Source organism: Aphelocoma coerulescens, chromosome 12, assembly GCF_041296385.1.
Source record: "Aphelocoma coerulescens isolate FSJ_1873_10779 chromosome 12, UR_Acoe_1.0, whole genome shotgun sequence".
In the NCBI taxonomy this organism is placed as follows: Eukaryota; Metazoa; Chordata; class Aves; order Passeriformes; family Corvidae; genus Aphelocoma; species Aphelocoma coerulescens.
This window is the reverse complement of record NC_091026.1, coordinates 4341778-4366134: the sequence shown is the minus strand read 5'-3', so window position 1 is coordinate 4366134 and position 24357 is coordinate 4341778. Positions and strand designations below refer to the sequence as shown.

Below are 24357 nucleotides of genomic sequence, written 5' to 3'. Positions count from 1 at the left end.
AGCAAGCACTCCCTGTGAAGGGAGGATGGGGCGAGTGAGGGAGAGCAACCTCTGCCACCTCCCGGACCACCACCGCTGCCTCAGCTGCTTCGTGGTACCCAGCTCAGAGCTGGAGTCTGGCAGATCCATGGGAGCCTGAAGGAATCCATCACTGAGTCTCATTTGGGGTTTTCTGTTGGTTTGGGTTTCTTTTTCTTTTTTTTTTTTTTTTTTTTCCTTTTTCTTTTCTTTTTTTACTACCGCCTTAGTTTGTGGCCTGTCTTGTTGTGGTTGGAAAGAGGAGTATTGCTAGCAGGGCGGCTCGGTCGGTTGGCCCCACGCATGATCATGTGCTTCCCTCTTCTCTCTGTCGAATGGGATGTGCTCACCTGATCTCCCAGAACAGAGACTTTGAACAATTTGTTGTTTATATGATGTATTTATTTTTACTTGTGTTTCATGTCATTTTTTAAAAAAATAATAAATTGTAAGTTGGTATAACTGCCTGTTGCTTCTCTTTCTTTTCTTTTTTTTTTTTTTTTCTCCTCAGTAAAATAAATGTCAAAATTAAAAAAGAAAGTGGTGTGGTTTGAAGCTGGTTTGGGTTGGAGCTGGGCTGGGCATGAGCCTCTCTGCACACCTGGAGCCCAGGCTTAGCCAGCAGCACCTGGGCTCCATCCACACCTCGGCAGCCACTCAGGTGAGCATCCTGCCGCCTCCAGAGCGGAGGGAGGAATCACACGGCTGGCCCTGCCCGGGCTGGGTGCTGCAGGAGTCAGGGAACCATTGGGACAGCTGGCTCTTGCTCCTGCCTGTCCTCTGTGCTTATTATTGCTGCTGCTGATCGTCAGTAAGGGCCGGGGGAGAACAAGAAAAATAAATATTCTGCAGGTAAATAGCTTTGAGTCTCGGAGAGCCGGCGCGGGCTGCGTGCCCTGTCCCCTGGGCCCCGTGGGGCGCGGAGAGGCCGCGGGGCTGGCGGGGGTTGAGGTAGTAACAGCGAGGCGGTTCTGCACGGGAAGGCGAGAGGTGTCCCGGGGCTGGTGCCGACGTGCGAGAAGGGCCCTGGAGAGACCGGGAAGGGAGCTGTGGGCAGCCCTGGCTCCCTCTGCCCCTCACAGGCGCTGCGGGTGCCTCCGCACCCGGCCGTTCTTGCTGTCCGGGGACTGGTGCTGCCACTTGTGCCAGGCTCGCTGCCGCTGCCGCTCCTGCAGCCGCAGGGCATTGCAGTAGGCGTCCAGGCTGGTGCCCGGTGCCCCCAGGGCCCGCGGGAAGCCCTTGGAGCCCGGGTGCAGGTCAATCCGGGGCCGAGGGCTCTGGTGGGTCCCTCCCAGCTCAGCTCCCTTGCTCCGTTTATACGGTGGCAGCTCCATGGCCTCGTGCCTGATGACACGGAGGCTGTATCGGGTGAGGGGCCGCGACAAGGAGCGCTCCACTGCCTGGCACTCGTAGGTGCCCATGTCCTCCCTCGCCAGCTGGCGGATCAGCAGCCCTTGCTCCAGCACCAAGAAATGTGCGTTGTTCCTGACCTGGGGCAAAGGCAGAGCCCGTGGGTCAGTCCTTGGGGATGGAGCCACGCCTGCTCCCCGTCCCCGCTGCCCTGTCCCCGTACCTCGCTCGGGGCTGTCTCCTCGCCGCGCCGCACCAGCCACCGGATCGTGGTCTGCGGGGAGTGCGCCAGGCACTCGAGGAAGGTCGAGTTCTTCTCCACCCCAAAAACCACCTTCTCCACCGCAGCAGTCCCTGTGCAGGGCAAGGGGTGAGTACCCCGTGTGGGGCTGTGTGACAGGAGGGAGGGAGGGCAGCACGGACCAGCCAGCCCGCGGTGGGGCACCGGTTTCCCAGCGCGGTGCCGCCCGCCCTCCGGGGCATGGCGCTCCCTGGGCACAGCTGGCTGCCCCCGCCGGGGCTGGAGCTCACCCTCTGCCGTGTCCTGGCACTGGCTGAGCGGGTCAGCCTTCAGCACGTCCTGGCAGCGGGCACGCCTGTGGAAGAGCAGAGAGAGCTGTGGCTGTCCCACCCCAGGCTGTGGGACTCCTCCGTGGCAATGCAGCCTGGAGGGGAGACCAGGAAAGGGTGGGGAACAGGCAGGCAGAGTGGCAGTAGGGGTCTGGCTGATGCATAAAGCTCCAGGGCTGGCGCTTGCCCTTCCCTGCTCCGAACAGCATCACTTTGCAGGGGGATTCAGGGCTGGCGCTCACCTCTTCTCGGTGAGCAGGTGTGGGGCGCAGGTCTTGCTGTCCCAGGTGCAGTAGGGATCCCTGGCTAGGCAGCAGTCAGTGCAGGTTTTGCCGTAGAGCTCGCAGCGGTACAGGGAGAGCTGGAGCAGCCCGTGGGTGCTGCTCACAAACAGCTCCTGCTGCTCGGGTAAGCGGGACAATGGCAGTCAGCACCCACGGCTGGAGACCAGGACTGGCAGGGAACAGAGCCCCTGTCCCACGCTGGGGTAGGGGCACTGGGGGACAGCAGGAGTGCGAGACTGAGCCTGCCACCTCCTTAATGCCCTGGCAGGATCCCATTCCCTAAATGTGCACCCCCTGGAGCCAAGGGACCCGGCAGAGTAGCTGGGACCAGTTGCCCTCTGTCCCTTGGCTGCTTTAGGGAGAAGCAGAGGGGACACTCACCCGCTTTGGTGATAACTTCATGTCTAGGATGGGAGAAGGCACCTGGAGGGGAAACAAGAGGATGATGCAGTCATGTCAGTCCCTCCTGGGTGCCCCAGCCTGCCAGTGGGATTGTGTCCCCAGCGGTGGCAGGATGCCAGGACCCTGGGCCAGATCCCTGGTCACAGATCCATCTGACCATGCAAGACACCTAGGCTGGCTGTGCTTGGCATGGGCAGCCCAGGACAGCTCTGCCCAGCAGTTCTGCTTTCAAACATGGACTCAGCCCTCCCATTTTAGTGAGGGCTCCAATAGGCCACCCACATGCCCCCTCAGGGACTGGACGGGGAGCTAGAAGATGACTTGGCTCCAGTCCCACTGGCTTCCCTCGGTGCTCGTAGCATTTCCTGCTGCCCAGAGCAGATGGGAGCCCCCAGCAGTGAGGTGAGAACATCCCTGAGAGCGGTCAGTGATTTTCTGCAGAGCCTGCAGGGAGGGTGCCACGGCCACTGGAGGCAACCCGTGTGATCCAACCATGGCACCTCATCCCCCGTGGTGCCACCCTGGCTGCCTGTACCTTAGTGACGCTGATCTCCTCCAGGCTGATCACCTCGGGGCTACGGCTCACCCCGCCGGCCAGTGCCACTTTCAGGACTTTGCCCTCATCTGTGAAGGTAGCGGGAGGAGTTGCTGTCAGGGTTGGGAGCCCCCCGGGCTCCAGCGCCAGAGTGCCACCACGTCCCCGGAGCCGGGGTGAGCTCCCACCTGTGCCGAGGAAGAGCATGTCGTAGTGGCGGCTCTCCGTGTCCAGCCGGTGCACCAGCAGCCGCCGCAGCCGGTACGGCACATTGGCCCGGACCAGCACCGGCTGCCGGCCCTGCGGGTACACGGGCTCCCACATCAGCTGGTGGCCGCGCATGAAGCTGATCACCTCGTCCGGGAAGTCCTTGGTGGACTGCAGGAGGGGGTCGTACGTCTCGCTGGGGCACTGTGCGACACAGGGGCTGCATTAGGGCCAGGCCAGTCTGTCCCACTGCCCCTCCAGCTGCTCCCCATTCCCTTACCGTGCCGGGGCGGGGATAGGGGACACGACCCTTGTATTCTACCCAGCGGTAGTCGAATCCCTCCTTGTGTGCAAAGGGGCCGCTGAAGGCAGCTCTCAAGGCAGCCATGGAGTAGATGCAGACGGCAGAGCCACTGAAGACACCACTGCTGGGAAGCACAGGGCTCTCAGTGTCCCTGCTGCTCCACGGGGATCAGGTGTATGCACACCCACACCCCCCTGAGCCAACGCTGTCCCCTGTCAGCCCCGGAGTCATGCACAGCACGCCGGGGTGACAGGAATCCCTTTGGCACAGCCAGTCCAGCCGGGGGGAATCACAGGCTGTGCCGATGCCAAAACTGTGGTTTGACAATGGGGAGGTGAACCAGCAGCAGGGAAAGCAGGAAAATACTGGTGGCCCTTCCTCAGCCAGCTGGGTGCTGGTCCTGCCCTTCTCCTTGCAGAGCTCCCTGTGGAGCAGCACCGGTGAGGGCCGGGGGTCTGGAGTGTCCCACAGAGGGGCTGCTGAGGGTCCTGCTCACCTGGAGACCGTGAAGAGCCCAAAGACAAGGGGGTTCTGGGGGTCCCGGGTGCGCAGGAGGAAAACATCCTCTGCAAAGAGAGGGGTGGAGGTGAGGCACCCCAGAGCTGGAGCACCAGTCCAGAGGATGCAGGTGGGCATCCTGGGGGCACGCTGGAGGGAGCAGCCCTGGTGGAGCTGCATTGCTCATGGGTGCAGCCAGGGCTGTGCACTCACCCAGCTGGTCGAAGTGGGTCTCAGTGCCCTGAGGCCCGGGGATGGAGCACACCAGGCGGGCCTTCAGGAACGTGCTCCAGCGGTTGATGAGGCTGCGCTTCCCTCCAACATCGTTCTGCCAGGCACCAAGAGCCAGGATCAATCCAGCCTCTCTGAGTCTCCCCCACAGCTGTGCCCTCCTCACTCCCACAGAGGGACACCCCCAGCCCTGAACCTTCTGCCCTGTGGTAGGTGTGCAGTGACACCCTCACATTCCTCTGCTTGGGATGCTCCTTGGTCCAGAGCAAGTAAAAACCCATCTCGTGGGACAACTGGCCACATGGTGCTGGCCTTGGCGACTGACCTTGCAGACCCTGGCCACCCTGGCATGGATGTGCCGCCGCTCCCACTGGCCAGCTTCCATGGCCGTCTCACGGAAGAAAATGTAGACTTTGTCATCATGTGGGTTGTAGGTATCGGGGATGGCGTAGGCACCAACAAACGCAGGCTCTGCGGGGGGGAAGGAGCAGCACAAAGGGGTCCTGTGTCCTGATCCCACCCTGTGGTACTGCCCTGAACGCCCTTGGGAGCAGTGTGAGGCGCTGAGGGGACACAGGGCCCATGGAGACCTGGCTACCCAGGAGGCAGAACACCATTCCAGTGCTCAGGCTGTGGAGCATGGGTCCCACAAGGGATTTCATCAGTGCTTCCCCCCACAGAAGAGAGAGGGCCCAGAGCAGAGCTCTGTCCCCAGTGCTGTATCCAGCCTCTCCCCAGTAGGACAAATAGGCCCCCACACCCTACAGATCACCCTGCTCCTACCATGGAGCCAATGGTCCTGATTCTGCTCCGTGCGGATGTAGCTCTGCTCGGCCCCATGCACCCAGGTCCGGAAGAAGGCAGCGCTGCTGCCCATGAAGTCGCTGGAGGTGCCTGAATACAGCTCCCCATCTGCAGGGTCAGAGGTGAGTGGGTGGGAAGCAGCACCTCCCAGCACAGATTATTCTCAGCACTCCCCCTCCCAGCACCCCTCTGCTCTTCACTCGCTCTTACCAATGAGGAGTCCCGTGAAGGGTTCGTGGGGGCTGTATGGGCACCGTCCTCGCCCTGATTCCAAGGAGTGCATCACCAACTGCATGCGGGGAGCCCCTGCACCCTGCCAGAGCCAAGGGGGAGATGTCAGCCCAGGGGGAGTCTGGGAGCAAGCTGGAATTTGGGGGAAGAGTGGGAAGGTGGCTGGTGTGTCTGTGATGAGTGGGTTCCTCGAGGGGGTGCCAGAACCTGGTCCCATCCCCTGACATTCCCAAGTCAGAGTTGCTCTTGCCATGTGAATGCCAGGGACTGCACCAGGCTGACTCCCTCTCCGCCTGCTCCCAGGGAGAGGAGTCTCTTGACACCTTCTGCCATAGGGGTATGTCTGTCCAGGGTGTCCCTCACCTTCCCCCTGGCTCCCAGCTGGATGAAGGCACAGACGGGCTGGTAGGAGCCGGTGCCGCAGGCAAACACGTGGCTCTGGTTGAGGGGCTGGAGGAGGCGGATGAAGTTGGCACACTCTGTCTGCACAGGGGAGATGTTCATCAGGGCCGAGCTGTGGTGACTGCTGGGGGTGCGGAGCCTGGCCAGACCCTGTGCTGGCAGCTGGCCAGCTGGGCTGACTCTGGCTGGCTCCACAACCCCATTCCAGGCAGACCCCCAGGCTCCCTTTCAGGGTGATGGGGTTGTTTAATATCCGTGGTGAGCTGCCAGAGGAGATGGGTGGGGGCTGCCAGCCCTGCTTACCTCCACGTTCTTCCCTGCCAGCTGGCAGTGCTCGACCTGCTCCCTGGGGGCTGGCCAGAAAATCTGAAACACAAAGATCCCACGGATGCAGCCCCTGCTTCCCTCAGCCTCCCGGGGCACCAGTGGGAACAGACTCAGCCAACAGGCGCTGCCAGGCTCAGGTGCACGGCGAGGACATGGGGCTGCTCTGGCACAGCTCTGACACCCCCCTGAGTCGCAGGGCTGGGTGGCAGCCTGCCAAATCAACTGAGTGAACCTGGTGTGGGGACAGAGCCTGGGCGTGCCGTGGCCCACCCAGGCAGTGGGCAGGCTCTCCTGGATCCCAGCCCGTGGGAACACCAGGCTGCAGCGCCTTAATGGGATTTTCTTTTGTTGGGCTCTGGCCGTACACCCGGCCAGCAGGATGTCTTGGGATGACATTAGTGGACTCACTGCTGGAGCTCTTGAGGCAGCAGCAAGGACTAGGTGTGACAGCAGGGCTCCGGGCACTGCCCTCAGTCCACCCAGGTCACCTCTCCTGGCCAAGCCACCCTGTCCCTCTGGCGCCAGCCCTTCCCAGCAGGGCTCAGCTCCACCAAGGATGGCCTGACCCCACTGATTAAGACATCCTGGTGTAAATGTGTCCCTGGTGAGGTTAGAACAGCCCAGTCCAGGGCACATCCACCTCCACGCCCTGGCGCTGGGACAAGGAGTGGTTCCCAGGGAGGAAGAGGCCAGCCTGGCCAAGCCCAACAAAACACTGACCTTCTCAGGCTCTCTGTTGGGATGGTCCAGGTGGAGCAGGAATATATGGTTTTTTGCTCCCACCATCAGCCAGGCCCTGTCTTCATCCACCAAGAGGGCTTGGAAATCCATCCCATCCCCTGAGGCCAGCAGCAGGCGAGAGCTGTTGGATTTCAGCAGGTCTGAGGAGCACAAACAAGGTGGGAGAAGGAGAAATCCATCCATGAGTGACACAACCAGCAGCCAGAGGCCCCATGCCTCCCTCTCTGGGACAGCTCTGGTCACCTATCATTGCTTCAAGGGTACATAACATTCCTGCCACTGCCTAAGGAAAACCCACCTCTCTCGGTGCCCCTGAGCTCACCACGGAGCCTCCTCCACATGCCTACCGGAGGGAAAGAGTCACTCCTACAGAGAGCAGAACTGCGCTGGCCTTGCCCTGGCTGGGCTGGTTGCAGGGCACAGGGCAGGACAGGGGTCCAGCCCCAGTATCCTGGGGTGCTCAGCTTCCAGCCCGCCTTCCAGAGGAACTCCTGGAGCCCCAAAGCCTCTGCACTCTGAAACCGTGGGTGGAGGATGGAGCAGAGAGGTGGCTGGCTTGCTGAGGCTCCTGTAATGTTTTGCCTGGGCTCCAGATCAAGAGAGTTTACATAAAAATGTTTTTGTTGTTTGCTGGAGCAAAGCATCCCTCCAAGGAAAGGCTATGTGGAAACAGAACCAGAACAACCAGCTCTGGACACCCTCTGCCCTCACTCCTAAGCCTCTGAGTCCACAAAGTGGCTGCTGGGCTTCACCCCACGCACAGGGTCAGGCAGGTGGACAAACGCACTGGGACAGACCCTTGTAAGGGAAGTCCCCAGCTGTGTCCCCGGTGCCACCCCAACCCAGCACCCCACATTTCCCATTCTGTGTCCTGAGACACAGCCTAAACCCAGCATTAGGCTGGCTCAAGGAAAGATCCAAGGGTGCCATAGACCCAGTGCACTCCTTTGGGAACCGAGGCAGCGCAGTGGGAAAGGCGCTGCCGCTCTGGCTGTGGCTCCTCCCATGCAGCAGCCGGGGCGGCTCGCCTGGCCCTTCTGGCACACTTGTGGCCGTGTGGGCGTGTGAGGAGGACAATAAGCTGTTGTCTTTTGGTTAAAACTCCGGAAACAACATCCCTGGGGCCAGCACGGGTCCGTGATGTGCAGTGCCAGGTTTGGGGGCTGTCTGTGGGGCGAGCATCCCCCAGTGCCGCCAGAGCGGCGGCTGCACCGACACGGGACCGCAGCAGCTGCCACCCCCCAGCCCCTGCTCCCAGGGATCAAGGCAGGGCAAACCGGCTTTGAGGCAGTCCTTGGAGCTTCCAGAAATCGTAACACATCCCTTCTCTGTCCAAAAGTGACAGGACGCGGCTGGGGATGAAGGGCTGGCTACTCTGGCAAGGCTGCTCCTGCCTTTGGTGTTGTGCTGGGTAATGGACGAAAGTGGGGCCTTGGGAGGGGGAGATGGAGATGGGCTGCACTGGATGGGGACTGAACGGAGGTGGAATGTGGCTGGAAATCCAGGGAAACCTGTAAGACCCAGGCTGAAAGTCTGTCCAAAATCACATGGAGTGAAGCAGTGTGTCAGGAGCACAGGGAAGGAGGTGGTCAAGGGAAGCCAGTGCTGGTGGATGCAGAGTGGACCGGAGCGTGGGCGGACGTGCGGCCCCGAGTGCAGGTGGGGTGGACGTGGGCACAGACACGGCTCCATCCAAAGGGATCCGGCTGACCCGGGAGGTTGTCTCACTTCCTTCCACCCCTTTTCCAGGGCAGAGGGGAAGCCAGGCCAGTGCCTGTGGGCTGGAGACGCCACTGACGTGCGCTGGTCCCTGCTGGGTCAGGCAGCACACGGGGCCCTGACCGGATCCAGCAGCCAGGCTGGCTCCCAGCTAGTGCTTCCATCTCCCCGTGCTCCGGGGTCAGAGCTCCTGTTACGGCACGGACACAAATCCTCCTGTGCCAGCAGCAGCTCCAAGCTGCAGCAGGGAGATCCCGGCTCTCCTCCTGCTGCCACGAAAACTGCACAGCCCCACTGCACTCCCCACCTTCCCTAGGCTGCCCAAGGGCTCTCCTCTGGGTACAAGAGATAAAGGGCAGAAGGCTTCCAAGCTATTTCCCACCGGCTGAATGGGATTAACAGCTGAATTCCTGTCCCTGCCTGCTGGCCATTGTCCCTGCTGGATCTCCAACAGGGCACGGTGCATGGTTCACCTTCCTTGTGTCTGCCAACGCTCCCAGGACCTGCCTGATCCGGGGGGAACGTCGGGGAGGGTGCTGGGGAGGGAAGTTGGGGTGGGAGGGCAAAGCCCATCCAGTACACAGGTGTAATTAAGAGGAATGGGGACAAGACTTGTCCTAGAGAATGCTGGTCACCCTCTGACCTGCACCAGGCCTTTCAGAGGACAAGGTCAGGCAGGGTGATGGAAGAGCCTTCTCTGCTGCCTCTGGCAGTATGTGGGAGAACCCTGGAAGGACTCACTGCCCTGCACTGGCATCTTCTGGCAGGTTAATGACCAGGAGGGGCTGAGCCTGACCCCATGGCTCTGCTCCGTCACCAAGGGGATGTCGAGTGCTGGGATCCAGACCCAGGAAGCTACTGCACAAAACCCAGCCTCTTCTCACCTTCTGGTCATTAGATCCAAACCTGGCCCTGGAGGCAGGGAACCAGGGGCACTCTGCAGCAGCCGTGCCATGGCCAAACCTAAGGCTGAGCCCAGAGAAATATCCTCTCCTTTGTGTTCACTATCTCCCAAGGCCATGGTGTTTGTCTTTATTGCCGGGACCACGGTAACCACCTTGTCCCATCCATCATCTCCGCCTGCCCCACAGCCACGGCATCCTCCGTGCGGGGCGACCCCGAGCTTCCCGGGGTCACAGCCCGGCTGTGCCGGAGGGCTGCCCTCTTCCCTTCCCCCTCAGCAGCCCACAGAGGAGATCCCTGAAGCCCAGGGGAAGCTCGGTGCTAAATCGGGCTCTGGCCCCTCACTGCTGCTGGCTGATAAGGGACGTGCCAGGGCAGCCCTTGGTGTGATAACCAGAGCCCCATGACCTCCCCGTGCTCCGGAGCACTTGCTGTGCGGTGGTGGCCTCGGAGCCCTGCCTGGCTGGGCTGGCTGCAGATCAAAGGCTGGCAGAGCACCCGTTCGCCAGTTCCTGGGATATTCCCACAGGAGGAGCTGGCAGGCGTGCTGTGGTTTCACTGCTGCAGAGCCTGGGGAAGGAGATGCTGAGCTCGAGCAGCGCTGGGGCTGACCCAGCCTGACCCAGCTGAGCCCAGGCTGCCCCTGTGTGCTATAATAAACCTCCTCCTCACTCCTCGGCAGGGTGGGAGCCGCTGCTGTTGTTCCTGGCCCCGTGCCCTGTGCCCCATCCTTCCTGTGCTCTCCCGGCCCTCGCTGCTGTCATTTCCTTCTCTCGACCCTGCTTACGTCTTCTCCCCCGGCCCCACCGAGGGCTCTGCCTGCCACCCCCATGCTGGGATCTGAGGATCCCCTGGATGGACTCTCAAAGGCCTCCTTTTATTTATTTTTTTTTTCCTAGGGGTTTTTAAACCTAAACTTCTCAAGGCATTGTGTCCTTGAACCTGCCCCGTGCTGTCCATGAGTCACATCCCCTTGCCATTGTTCGCTCCGTCCTTGAGCCCTCCTGATGCTGGGAGCTTCCTCTTCTGCCTCTGCCCAAGGCTTGAGGGCTTTTGGCGTGCCTGGTCCCGGGACCAGGGCTTTGAAGTCAGCAGCCTCTCTTCTCTCCAGCTGCCCCAGCAGTCCCGTCTGCCTCCTCTGGCTCCAAGGAAAGGCCGACCCTGCACTGTTTCTGAGCTGGGCTGTCAACAGGGCCATCTCCTCACACAGATATCCTGCACCCCTGGGAAGTCCAGCCCTCTCCAGACACAAATCTTTCACTGTGCTGGTTGTCCCTGCCTGGAGAGCAGCTTCTCAGGGTGACAGAGTGGGCTTAGAGCATGGCCCTGGAGCCTGGAGTGCCACGCCCATGGGAAAACTGCTCCGCTCTCTCTCAGGTGTGGAGAGGGTCCAGCCCTCCCGATGGTCACATCTAGGGCAGCACTGGAGATGTGCTGAGCTGCCATCCTCCAAAGCAGCTTGCTGGTTTTCACACAGGAGAAGCTGAAAGCAGCTCAGTTGGCCACATCTGTGCTGCGGGTTCATGGCAGGGTGAGAATCTGCCAGGCTGGCAGGGTTCTGCTCTAGCTGCTCAGGTCACTCCCCCGTAGACTTTATCTAGGTACTCCCTTCCCACACTTCTCTGGGCTGTGTGTTGTGCTACCTGTCAGCCTGCTCTTGCTGCATCTTCAGGTCCCCAAAGCTCTCCCCCTCTGCACCAGGCTTGAGAGGAGCAAACTGTGCCTCCCCTGAAGAACTCACCACGTAAACAGAGCAGACAGATGCAGGGAGGGAGAAGTGCAGCAGGGAGATTATCTGCACAGGGAATCAGTCTCTCCTGGCAGAAGAGGAGGGGCAAAAGCGGAAGGGCTGAGCTGGGGTGGGACTGTGCTGGTGGGAGGCAGAGGAAGAGGCTGGTGAGACTTGTCCTGGGGCTCAGTGTCCCTGTGAGCTGAAGGTGGGGGACATTCCCCAGGGGTACCCAGTTCAGCCCCAGTCCAGGACACACCAAGAGAGGTCCAGAGTGCATCTGAGCAGAAGGACACATCCCCTCTAGTCCCAGTGTTCCACTGGATCAGGGCAGGGTATTCCCTGTTCAACCTCCCTTTCCAATGCCAGCAGCACTGGCGCAGCGTCCTTAGGGACTGTGCTTGGAGCTGCACCCCTGAAACATCCTGAGGGCCCAGAGTGCAGAGAGGTTACGGCCACAACCACTGAGCTACTTGTCTCCCCAAGCCCTGGCCACCCCTTTGCTCCCTGCAGGGTGCTCTCCCAGCCCTCCAAGGCAAAGTGCAGATCCCGAGGAACCCCTTACCTTTGTAGGCGAGGCGAAGGCGCGGGGCGTGCTGCTTCCATGCGGTGCTGCTGCCCAGCTGCTGCAGGAGGAGGCAGAGCAGGAGTGTGGCAGGGGGCAGCCAGTGGCCAGGGGCAGCCCTCATGGTGGCACGGGGCAGTGGGCAGGGTCTGCTCGCCCTCACAGCACCATGGTCCAGCGCCGAGATGCCACCTCCAACGCCGGCTGCAAGCAGAGAAGGAGGAAGGCTGCAGCTATGCTCACTGCACCAGTGTGGGCACTGGGAAGGCAGCTGTGGCTGGGACATCCACTTGCCTTCCACCCCCCCGGGAGCTCCAGCACATTCCCTGTCCAGGGAATTCACAGGCCAGCTATTCCAGCCTGTCTAGGGGAGGTGTGTGGGGTGATGCCAGCATGCCCACAGCACCTGGTACCTGGGAGCACTGGGATTTGGGCATCCTGAAGGTGATTGACATGAGGGCAGTAGTACCCTCTCCAACAGGCTCTCAGAGCTTGGGCATCCTCTGCTCAGTGTCTGCTCAGACTCCAATGCTTGGCAGAGCCTGGTGGAGGATCCCTAATATTCATCTGATCTCAGCTTGGGGTTAAATCTCATCCCTTTCACTGAAAGGGGAATTCATCTTTTGGAGCACCATCCATAAATGGCATTTCTGTGATCCCCCCAATATTGTCTGTGGCTCTGTGTGTGCATGACACATCCCTGGCCAGGATGTCTGCAAATTCCTGGTCACCACAGAGCTCTCTGAGGCCACCAGCATCTGCTGGCTCCAACGTGCTGTGGATTGGAAGGGCTCTTTAACACATAGCCCCCTTTGGAGGTGTGCAGGGGTTCACAGCCTTGCCCAGCAGCTCCCATGGCTCCTGCCAGGAGCAGGGCTGCTCTGCCAGCTCTAACCAGTTAATCCAGGATACTTAGATGCTTTTTCTCCACTTAATAAAAAACCTGGTCCCTACATGGCAGCTCTAACTCCCCCTCTTCCTGAATATTAAGTTCTTCCAGTCCAAAGACTGAAAGATTTTAAATGAGCTTTTTGGCTCATCCCTGGCCAGAGGCTCCTGGCACAAGGAGCAGGGGATTCCTGCCATCCCAGCGAAGGGCTGTGGGAGGGATGGTGGAGCCAAGTCTTTCAAACTGCCTTGCACAACAAGGAGTGCTCAGCTCTGCCTAGGGAGGAGGTTTCAGGCTGGTGGAGTTGGGCTTTCTCTCCCTTCCAGCAACAAAGTGTGTTTGGGCTGGGGTGCAGCTCCTTTCTTGCCCCTTCCCTGCCTTCTCTACTGCCTGGGTCTCGCTCTGGTCAGCACAACCTGCTGCTGCTCCAGGTCCTTCCCTTGTACCAGGAGACCTGGCCCCACGCTGGGACATGGATGTGACCTCATGGTGGTGGCTGTGCAGTTCCCTGTCTCTCTTTAATTTGGGGCTGCTCTCTCAACCCAGCCAGCCCTTACTGGGCAGTTTTCAACATGTCAGCCATTGCCTAAGGAAGGGAAAAAACCCACCCCATAACCATGATGGGTTTAGTCAAGTTCAAATTGCTCTGTATTGTGGAGACGGGAGGTTCTCTGTTAGGAACCCATCAGCCACAGGGGGATTCACAGGCAGTGCTGCCCTTGCTCCCACAAACACCTCCCCAGCAGGCAGCAATGATGAGCTGCTCCAGTCGTCTCAGCTCTTCCCTTGCTCAGCAGCTGCAGTGCTGTCCCCGAGCCGTCCTGTGGGCTCACAGCCGTGCCCCGAGCGAGCACTGCTGTCCCAAGGGTCATCACAAGGACAGCGCTGGGATTTGATGGGGGTATTTTTTTTTCCTTTGCCAAAGTGTGTTGTGTTGCTGGATGACTTGGGAAAATGCTGTTCTCTAATTGAAGGTTTCTATAAATGGAGCTGGGTCTGTGCGAGGCTTAACTTTGGGCTGAGGCAGACTTGGAGGGATCTTTCATGACCCAGGGGATGCCAGGGCAGGCTGGGATTCTGCAGATGGCAGGCAGGGCACTGATCCTGCCTCGGGACACGCTCACACATGGTGGCTTGAGGAATTCTTCACATGCCTGGTGCAGGGGCTGGGGCTGCGCTCCCGGGTACAGCTCGGCTGTACCAGCACTCCATCTCCTGCCCTGGGAATGCCAAAAGCAGGGCTGATTGCAGCAAGAGCCACAGCCATGCCCAGGAGGATCCCAGAGCCTTGGCAGAGCTGGGCACAGGAGCAGGAAAGTGAGGGTTTTGCTGAAAGGTCTTGCACCAGACAAGGAAAGAACAAAACTGCCACAGGATAACCTCCAGAAACAAACACTTCCCATGGGTACCGTTCTTTCATGAGCATACAGCGGCTCCCTCCCATCGTGCCCAGGCAGTGGTGAGGCAGATCTATCTCCTGGCACCCAGGTAAAATCCCAGCACAGCCCCCTGAGCCACCTGTGCCCGCAGCCCCTGGCACAGGGACATCCCTTGCTGTGCCAGTCAGTGCGGGGACACAGGGAAACAGATCTGCTGGAGGTGAGGAGCTCGGCAGAGTTTACACGGAGAGGGGGAGCTCGGGTGCCTGGTGGATGGAAACAAGCTGGGAGTGATGAATCCAGGGTTAAATTAAACACTCCCGACAGCTTTAAATAATCAACTGTCCAGAGCTGCAACTATTTCCATCTCAGTCTGGAGAGGGAAGTGCTGATGAGGGCAGGCTGCCGAGAGAAGGGAAGGCAGGGGTTAACGTTTCATACTGCAGGCACCACAGGACCCACAGGAGAGGACTTGGGGGATGGCAACCTTTGTTTAGAGGGCTGGCAGTGACCAGGAGTGCCAGGCATAAGTGGCACAGGTGGTGACCCCACGGTGTTGGGCTGAGTCTGCCAGCAGTCCACCAGGTGCCCTGGTCCCAGAGGTTTTCCTGTGCCCTTCCTCCCTCCCTCCTGTTCTACTGGAGACCTGCAGAAGTGACAGAAGAAGTGACAGAATCCCAGAATGGTTTGGGTTGGAAGCGACCTTAAAGATCATCTTGATCCAACCTCCCCTGACATGGGCAGGGATGCCACCCACTGGGTCAGGTTGCTCGGAGCCCATCCAAGCTGGCTGTGAGCACTTCCAGGGATGGGGCATCCACCAGTCCTCTGGGCAACCTGTGCCAGGGCCTCACCACCCTCGCAGTAAAGAATTTTTTCCTAATATCTAATCTAAATCTCTCCTATTTTGGCTTCAAACCATTTCCCTCTTGTCCTATCACTATCTGGCTGTGTAGAAAGTCACTCTCCCTCATTTTTATAAGCTCCCTTTAATTACTGTAAGGCTGCATTGAGTTCTCCACAGAAGAGAAGTCCAACAGGTCTGAGGTTCTGGGCTGTCACACAAAATCCCTCCAGAAAGCCTTGCCAGGGAGTGAACAGCCCAGAGAAAAGACAAATCCCTTCTGTTTGAGACGTGGGTACAGGAGGGAATCGTTTATCCGTGAAAGCACCAATTTCCTCCTGACAACTCCTTTGTGCTGCAATGCCATGAACAGCGTAAACCAGCCCAAATTTCAGAGGGGGAAGGGCCCTGGCAGTGGGTTTATCAAGCTGTAGATTATCTCTGAGAGGGAAGAGCATGCTGAACTCCGCTCCCCAGCGATCCCGCAGCACGAACAGCGGCGGCCGTGTTTCCATGTGCTGCGCTCGTTTCACAGCCCCGATTGTATCCCCGATAATCCCCACGCGCCGTTCACAGCCTGTTGCCTTCTCCAGTTACACGGCAGGGCTGGCAGGGCCAGGGGCAGGAGGCGAAATGCTGGTCCCCAGCAGCTGGGGGACCTCAAGGGAGAGGAGCGGGGGGAGGAGAGGCGCTGCACCCCTTGTCAGCATCCATCCATAGCGATCATCCCCACGGGGGGACAGAAGCGCTGGGCTAGAACTCGCGGTGAGAGGGGGGAGCCTCAGAGAGACTCCCCCCATGGGGCTGGTGCTTCCCAAGGCTCCCAAGCACCCAAGCCCTGGCTCCCAGACCTGAGCCCCACGCTCCCGAGACTGTCCTGCCTCTCCCAGCAGAAGCCCTGGTGTGGGTGGTTCCCTCTCTGCCGCTTTGGGAGCTGCGAGAAAGGAGCCGCACCCTGGCAAGGAAACTGAGGGGCAAAGCCAGGGCAGGAGGTGCAGCGGACTCAGCCCGGGTGCCCATCCTGCGCACACATCTGCGGGTCAGCTGGGCGCCTGCCACATGCTCTGTGCAGTGGGAATGTGGAGCCACGTGTGAGGGGAGCGTGCCCAGCCGGAGCTGCTGGCCCTGTGCCTCGGCGAGCGCCCTGCCCGCAGCTGTCCCTCTTCCTAAATCACCGCCGGCCCCCTCCCTGCCCGCGCAGGAACAGAACCCTCCCTGCTCAGCCCAGGGCTGTGGTTGTGCCTCTCCATCCCGTGCGGGATGATGGATACCCTGGCAGCTGCAGGGAGAGGCAGCTGTCCACTTTCTCCAGTGGAAAGACAAAGGCACAAGGGTGAGCCCTCCCTGCCTTCCCCCTGAGTTGCCAGGCTGGGGCAGGGCCAGTCCTTGGGGGAGCCTGTGGTGCTGAGTGATTTGTGGGAGGATGTGACGGTCCTGCTCCATGACATCAGAGCTGGGACCACAAAACCAGGTGCCAGAGCTTGGGTGGCATTGGGGCACCACGGTGTGCCCTGTGAGGCATCAGGGTCCCAGTGAACCCTTCAGTCACAAGGTCACACGTGCCCACACAGATCCGCAGAGATCGAGGGGAGCAGACTTTCAGAGGGGTTGGATGAAGGGATTGTTGGGCTGCTCCAGGTTCAGCCACGTCTCTGCCATCACACAGCATGGGGCCAGCAGGATCCTGTCTGGCCAGGACATCTCCCAGCAGCCTCCCCACTGCCACCTCCTGAGGTTCAAGTCCCCTGGCTGCAGTTAGCCCCAGACCAACCTTCCTTGCCAGACAGCATTGCTGGAGTGTGCCAAGCACCACGGGTGGGGACGAAGGCGCCCAGCTGCTGCTGGCACCCCGCGGACCCTCGGGATGTCACCCCCACCAGGCAGGGGGGCTCCTCGCTCACGGGTACTGGGTGACAATGGGGCAGGGACAGCCCTGGGGTCTGGGTACTATCAGGGGGACCTCGCTGCCTGTGGTGACACCTCAGAGCACAAACACGGCATCTCCTCCAACCGTGTTTGTCCCCCTGAAGTTACAGTAGCTTCAGGCACGCTCCAGCAGGGACCACATCCTCTGGAAGCAAATGGGGAATTGCCAAGCCTGAGGCTGGCCAGGGTATTAATAACTATTTATGAAGGGATAAGGAGCTGGCTTCCCTTAACATCCTGCTAATCCCTTTCTTGGGAGGCTGTTGGCTCAGCCCCTTTCTCTTGCTACTAAGAGGTGATGCCTGACCTGGCCTGGCTCTTGGGCATCTGGCTGGGAAGGTGGCTCAGCAGTGGGCTTGTGTCAGGGCACAGTGACAGGCGCAGTGAAGGGCTAAATCAGCCCCTGCTTTCAGCCTCTGCAGGACTTTCAGGTGTTCCTGAATGCGCTGCTTGAACAGGACCTCCACTGTTCCTCCTCCTAATTTACCCCAAGGGCAACCAGCACCAGGGAGGCAGCAAGTCCAATGTGCAGAGAAAGCTGAATGGAGACACAGCATTAATTGCACCTTGCAGGTCTCCTCTCACCTAAAATGCTGCCAGAGCACAGGCAGATTCCAGAACAGAGCAGTGCCACAGTCCTGCTGTCCACCCCAGGGCTCCTGTCGTGAGCAAACCACTCTGGGAAATCAGCGAGAAGTGGCAAATTCATAGAGATTTGGGTTCCTCCATGGACAAGGTGGAGGTGGGACAAGGGTGGGTTAACTTGGTGTATTAAACTCTGGGCTGACTTGGCACACTAAATTCCCAATTTGCCTTCTAGTGCAATTGAGAAGCTTAAATTTCTTTCACAGAACGACAGAATTGCTGGGGTTGGAAGAGACTTCTGGAGATCATCCAGTCCATCCCCCCACCAAGGCAGGGTCATCTGGACCAGGTTACACAGGAACATGTCCAGGTGGGTTTGGAATATCTCCAGAGAGGGAAACTCCACAACCCCCCTGGGCAGCTGCTCCAGTGCTCTGCTACCCTCAATGTAAAGAAGTTCTTCCTCATGTTGAGGTGAAACTTCTTGTGTTTTGCTTTATGGCCATTACTCCTCATCCTGTTGCTGAGCACCACTGAGGAGCGTCTGGCACCATCCTCTGGGCACCCACCTTTGAGATATTTATACACATTAATGAGATTCCCTCTCAGCCTTCTCTTCCCCAGAGTAAACAGGCCCAACTCCTGCAGTCTCTCCTCAGAAGACACATTTCACATTTGGAAGGAGCTTGCCATGTTTCAATGCTGTGTTTAAGTACCCAAATAAGGCAGAGAAGAGGCTGAGCTGCCAGGCCAGGTCCCCAAAGCCTCGGGGTCCCCAGAGGCAGCACTGAATTCCTCAGAGCCATTTATACTCCAGTGCTGAAACCCAGCCTTGTCACCTGTCTGCCACATGGTCTGACACTCAGCACAGCCCTGGGGAGGCTCGGGAGCCCTGCCCTACTCGGGAGTTGTTCTCTGGGCTTCAGATTTTCCAGGCTCATCCTGGGTGAATCACACACCTGGCAGGGGCTCCGAGGTCAGGAATCAGAACGGACTCCAGGAAGGGGCAGGTTTGCCCATGCTCCTTGCCATGGACTGGCTGTAAAGCCTCTGCTGGGAGGAGGACTGGGTGGCACCCAGGGTTCCCAGCACGGAGCTTGCCAGCCCTGGCTCACCAGCTGGAACCCAGTGCTGCTCCTTCGGTGGCCTCTGGAAAAGAGGTGATTGGGGTCCTGGTGACACCCCTGCGAAGAATCCCAGCAGAGACCCAAGTGCTGGGTGGGACAGCTCCATCTCCAGGGGTGTCTCCAGGGAGAGCTAGCCCTGGGAAAAACATTGCTGTTCCCTGGGCAGGCTGCAGCCTTTCCCAGCACTCCCAAGACAGCACTGATTGCTTCCTGAAGTTGCCAAGGCTTTCCACAGCAAACCCACACGATGTGCAGCATTCATTTTCTTCATTCATGTTGGGGTTATCGCTTCCCACCTCCAAACCTATTGGACAGGGATGCTCAGCACCTCTCAGAGAGCTTTTAGCTTTGCCACTTCTCCAGGTAGGAGCTGGCCATGAAGCACCTGCTCTGCTGCTCAGTAACCCTGCTCATGAGCCACTTCACCACTGCCAGCCAGCGACACGGCTGCTGGTCGCACTCCCGGGGCCACTGGCTGTCCCAGCTGGGGCCACCCGCCTCCCCCGACACTTGAAAGCTCTGCAGTGTTTTCTTTTCATCAGCGGGAGCCCTGCTCCCGGCGCTCCTGGCCGCTGCGCTAATTGGAACAGGCTGGGCAGGCGTGGGGGGCTCCGCCGGAGAAAGTATTTTAATGAGGACGGAGGGTGCCTGCGCTGTTATCTGCTTCTTCTCAGAGCCTCTTGGCTGTGCTCCTCGGGAACTGCAGCCTGGATTGCCGGGTAAACTCTCTGGCTCGCCAGCCTTGGAGCCCTGCACAGCACCACGCTCCGGCAGCCTCCCCGACGGGCTGCCCTGGGCACCGCACGCTGCCCCGGGAGCCAGGGACACGGCTCTGCCCGGCTCCCGAGGGACTGACCCCTGCCATCCCCCCCGGCAGCTCGGCAGCGGCCAGGGGAGGTGCCTGCACCACGGCTGCAGCTTCTGTGCCGGCTATTTCCCAGGATCAGCGGCCAGCAGGGACACTGGGAGGGACGCCGGGCCGTTCACCCCATCAGCTGCTCAGTCACTCTTCCCAGGAGACGCCCGGTCGGCTCCAGACGGGGCTGAAGGTGCAGCGCGGCTGGGAGGGGCTGGGACAGGTCAGCCGCTGGGCAGCTGTCACAGCGATGGTGTGGGGGAAGCAGGGCAGCCGCAGCAGGATGCTCCAAAGCACACAGCCCCCCTGCTTTCAGTCATCTCCCTGCCCTGCAAACGCAGGGAGAAGCCAGCCCAGAGCGTGGACACAAGCGGGGGTACCCCCTCCCAGCACGGCTCCTGTGCCAGGATCTCCAGAGGGATAGGACCAGACAGCACCACGCCCCATGCCCTCCTGCCCAACCCCTACCTCATGTGAAGCCCTCTCTGCCCCCCATGTACCCATCTGCACAAGGTTCCACCATGGAAGGCCACCGTGGCTGTCATTACTCCACCATGGAGCTGAGGCACAGATGGACTAAGTGACCTGTTCATGGCCAAATGGGAAGCATAGCAGGGCAAGGATTGACTGCAAGTGTCTCATCTTCCCCCAAAGAGCAGCTCATCCTCCTAGAGCACAGAGCAGCTCAGCACTGAGCCTGGCTCCATGCATGTGGCTCCGGCACATGGTGGCAGAGCTGTCACCGTGTCACCGCCCGCCTGCGTGGGAGCACACGCCGTGGGAAGGCCACTTCTCCTCTCAGAGGACAAGGGACAGATTGAAACCGAAAGCCCTTGTTTTCCTTTTCACACTACAGAGATCTCAGGCCAAGTTAGCTGACATCAGTGGTCTCCTAGAAAAGGGGGAAATAAACCTGGACGCAATGGTGGGAGAAGAAGGGGAGTTCCTGCACACAATAAATGGCAGCTCGCCAGCACATGAGAGCAGAACAATAACCCCACATGGCTGGGTGCTTGTGAACGGTGTCATTCCAGGGAAACCAGATCCTGGGCAGACTCCCAAGTCAACTGGGGCTGATGCTGGCAAAAATTGTGCTCCATGCCGTGTCATGCTGATGGTGAAGAGGGGTTGTGCTGGTCTGGGGCACACGCATGGCATGCCTGCAGGTATGGTGGAGCCAGGGGGAGATCAGGGGGTACATGGAATCGCTGAGCATGGAGGTGGCAGAGCCCAAATATCCTACAGTGACCACGTTGGGAGTAATGAAGGCTTATCTCTGCCAGGGGTATAGAGTGCTCCCTTCTGGGTATCACAGAACCACTGTCATTCATGGCATCTACCTGCAAGGAGATGCTGGGGGTTTATGGCTGTGATTTGAGATAATCTCATCTTTAGGGAGGCAAAATTATTAGGTCCCCTGCGCTGTGAGTCCAGCTCTGTCACTTACACGGGTCATTTCACCATCCTGTGCTTCAGTTTCCCCAGGCAAAAAGCACTGGAGAAGGTACAGCCAGCTCCTGGGAGCAGGGCAGGAGCAGAGAGGTGTAAGGTGCCTTGCAAGGACCAGAGAGGATCAAAGATGGAGACCCTGTCCAGGGCAGGTAAGGCTGTTTTCATCCTCTCTCCCTGCTCCCACTCCCCTCTTTGCTCCCTGCTCCAAGCAGAGGGGAGCAGGATCCCCTGATCTGACCTCCTCCAAATGGGGGGTTCCTCAAAACGGGCAGGTGAGGCTGGGTGTGACCCCCTATTCCCCATCCAAAAGCCTTTCCTGCCTGCCCTGCCCGGGCCAGGAGGGGACTCAGCTGACTGATCTCTGTGTCTCTGCAGGTTTGTAACCACGTGAGCGAGTGCCTGTAAGGCTCTAACTGCCCTGTGCTCTCTGAGCCACCTCTCACTCTAAACCCAGCCAGAGTGGGGATAGACCAAAGTTGGAGGAAGAGGCAGCTCCAAGAGTATGGGAGCCAAAATTTACAATAAATCTTCATGCTTGCTGTAAACAGCCCCTGAGAGGGTGTCACAGGAGTATGGCAGAGAGTGAGGCAGCAGAACCCCCATCTGGAACCTCTGCCAGCCCTGTTTGCTCAGGCTTGGTTTGGCAAAGAACATCACTGGCAGCAGCAAGAGGTGCCAAGGACCCCAGACTTGGCTCCAGCTCCCTGTCCTGGAGCTGGGTGCTGCTGGATGCTGCTGCTGGCAGCCCCACTGCCTGGGCATCACCTCTTGTCCAGCCAGATGAGATGGCTCAGACCATGGCAGCTGCTCTCCAGCCTCCATGCACAGGCACTATGGTATTTGGAAGAACATCTCACATCCTTGGGGGTTTCCTGTTTAATTCTCAACCTAAGGAACTGCACCAAATGATCCCTGTCTTACACGCTTGTGGAATTCAGCAAGATTAGATTAGGGATGAATTCTTCCCATATTTCTTATAGGGCTGATATCTCCCCTGGCTTTCAGATTGACTTCCCCATCCCCGGCTCATTAATCACCGGGGTGTTTGTGTCTCTGTCGTTTTCAATCCCGTTAACTCGGCAGGAGAAATCTATCTGTTCCAGCAGCCCATCGTGTCAAGCCAGTGACCCGTCAGGGCTGCCTGACCCCCTCTCTTTGAAGACTGAGCAAGGAGTGGCCAGCAGAAAGCTGGGACACGCTCCACTTGGCAAAGAGAAAGCTCCCCATGGCTCGTGCATGGGGCGCGTGGCCGGCATGTGTGCGGGGCGGCCGCGGTGCTGGGACCAGATCTCCTGCAGCACTTTCCCCCCTTCCCTCGGGCACATGGCTGCAGATAAAAATGCTGGTTTCCAGTTTAGCAGAATTTTCCTGAGAGTGCTCAGCAGCTGGATCAATGCAGTGATTCTTTAAGGGCAATAAACTTCTTAACTAAGGGCAGGCTCACCAGAGCTGCTTTCCTGTGGGCAGTGCATCCCATGGCCCGGCTGCCTTCTAGGGCTGCCACACACTCAGGAGCCGTGACTCATGCCAAGGGTTGTCTTATTTCAAGGACAGAAAGAAAGAAAGAAAGAACCATCTCTGTCTTAATTTAAGTTCTTCAAGTGTTTTGTTATTTGTTTCTGGACATAAACAGCCATTCAGCCTTCTCCTTCCTCCCTCACCCTATCAGCCCCTCACACTGAAACACACCCCCCTATCCCTCTCAGGACACTCAGGGGTGCAAGGCTCCCAGCTCCCGGCCATCCATACCCAAGATCTGTAATGCTTCCAAGTAGAAGGATCATTAGTTAAGGGACTCCTTTGGAGAGCACCCAGCATTTCTCAGGCTCTGTTTCTTTTCTGCCTGCTGTATCATTTGACCCGAGTTTCCGAGAGCTGAGGCATTGCAGAGGGAGGTTGAAGAAACACAATTTCCCCGTCCCAAGAGATTTCATAAAGCCCAAGCAGAGGACACTGATCAGAGAGGCTGTTTTTTTTCTCCTTAGATCAAGGATGTCACAATTGTTTAGGAGACAAATGATTGATTTTTATCTGGTGAGGAGGGAGAAATCTGACAAAGTTATCTCTGAGCACTGGCAAAGCCTCCAGCATGGGCTAGCGACAATTAGCCCAGTGTAGGGTTTGGGGCTGTTAAACCTCAGCAGCAAGGCAGAGCATTGAAGCCGAGAAACCCTAGAAAAGTCAGCTCTGGAAACAGCTCTACCACAGTAAAAACAGGACAAAACCTTCTGGGACCCAAGTTACAGCATTAATGGATACAACACAAACGTAAAAGGTGGTGGCAGGGGGTTGTTCTTTAGGGTGCCTTCCAACCCAAAGCGTTCTATAAAGATTAGTAGAGCTTTTCATGGCATGCTAGGGCAAACAGAGTGAGCTCTGCTCTCTCTGCAGGGGCTGGGATAAGACCAGTCACCCAGGAGCTACTCTGCACGAAGCTGTAAAACAGAACGAAGCTGACAGTGGAAGCAGACGAGCTCACGACTGATTAACCCCGGCTCAGCCTCCCTGGCTGAGCTGCTCCCACTGGGAATGCTACTCCCGCCAGCTCTCAGGGGGAGAGAACCAAGGCAGCCCGGAGCAGCCTGGGCTGCCCAAGCTCATGAACAATTAAACCCATTGCTCATTACTCACCGGCCAGAGCGATCCCAGCGGCGATGCCCACCCTGCCGCCAGTCCAGCGGCTCCAGCCTCTTCTCCCAGTGAACCCAGAGCACCTGGAGGCTGGAGGCGGCAGGAGGAGCCGGAGGTGGGGAGGACAGCCGTGGGCAGCCCCTCATTCATACCCAGCCCCGGCTGCGGGAATCCTCCGTCAGGTCCGTCCCCTCCATGCACACACCGCAATTGCCATCTAGCGGTGCGGGATCGGTGTGGCCGGAGCTGCCGGGCTTCCATGGAGTCACAGGGAAATACTCGACTTCTCCCAGGAAGTTCCATCCCTGCAGCTCGAGGCCCACCTCATGGAGGGCGATAGGAACGCACGGGATGCAGCGCTCCTGCTGTGGATTGGGAAGGCAAAGAGCAGCGGCGTGGATGGGAGAGGCTGACGGACACAGGCATCAGGGTTAGGAAGGAAAGCTCTGGTCCACGGGCAGCTCCAGAGTGAAATGTGATGGAAAGGGGAATATGGGAGGATTTGGGCTCCAATGCACAAGTCGGTGCAGCAGGAGCAGACACAGGTATCCAAGGACCTGATGTACTAACTATACATTTGCCCTCGAATCTTGTGTTCACTTTTGGGCCCCTCATTACAAGAAGGACATTGAGGTGCTGGAGAATGTCCAGAGAAGGGCAATGGAGTTGGGAGCACAGTCTGATGAGAAGGGGCTGGGGGAACTGAGGGGGTCAGCCTGGAGGAAAGGAGTCCTTATTGCTCTCTACAACTCCCTGACAGGAGGGTGAAGCCGGGGTGGGGGGGCGGTTCAGGCTCTTCCCCCAGGCAACAAGTGTTTTGTGGTTAATCAGGACACAAGGACAGAGCA

At 58.9% G+C, this 24357-nt stretch overlaps 1 protein-coding gene across 1 annotated transcript; it reads right to left on the bottom strand.

Moving 5' to 3' along the window:
- Positions 1–223: 223 nt before the first annotated feature.
- Positions 224–23627, bottom strand: LOC138117590 (semaphorin-3D-like). The gene is made up of 18 exons (XM_069028069.1): positions 23510–23627; positions 11821–12024; positions 6884–7044; positions 6140–6202; positions 5798–5917; positions 5414–5516; positions 5183–5311; positions 4725–4870; positions 4382–4496; positions 4167–4236; positions 3647–3791; positions 3348–3570; positions 3160–3248; positions 2604–2645; positions 2181–2338; positions 1900–1964; positions 1592–1722; positions 224–1508 (listed from the first exon to the last, which is right to left on the bottom strand). The coding sequence occupies exons 2-18, from the start codon at positions 11942–11944 to the stop codon at positions 1095–1097; spliced, it is 2298 nt and encodes a 765-aa protein (XP_068884170.1). The 5' UTR covers positions 11945–12024; positions 23510–23627; the 3' UTR covers positions 224–1094.
- Between the last annotated feature and the right edge of the window lie 730 nt (positions 23628–24357).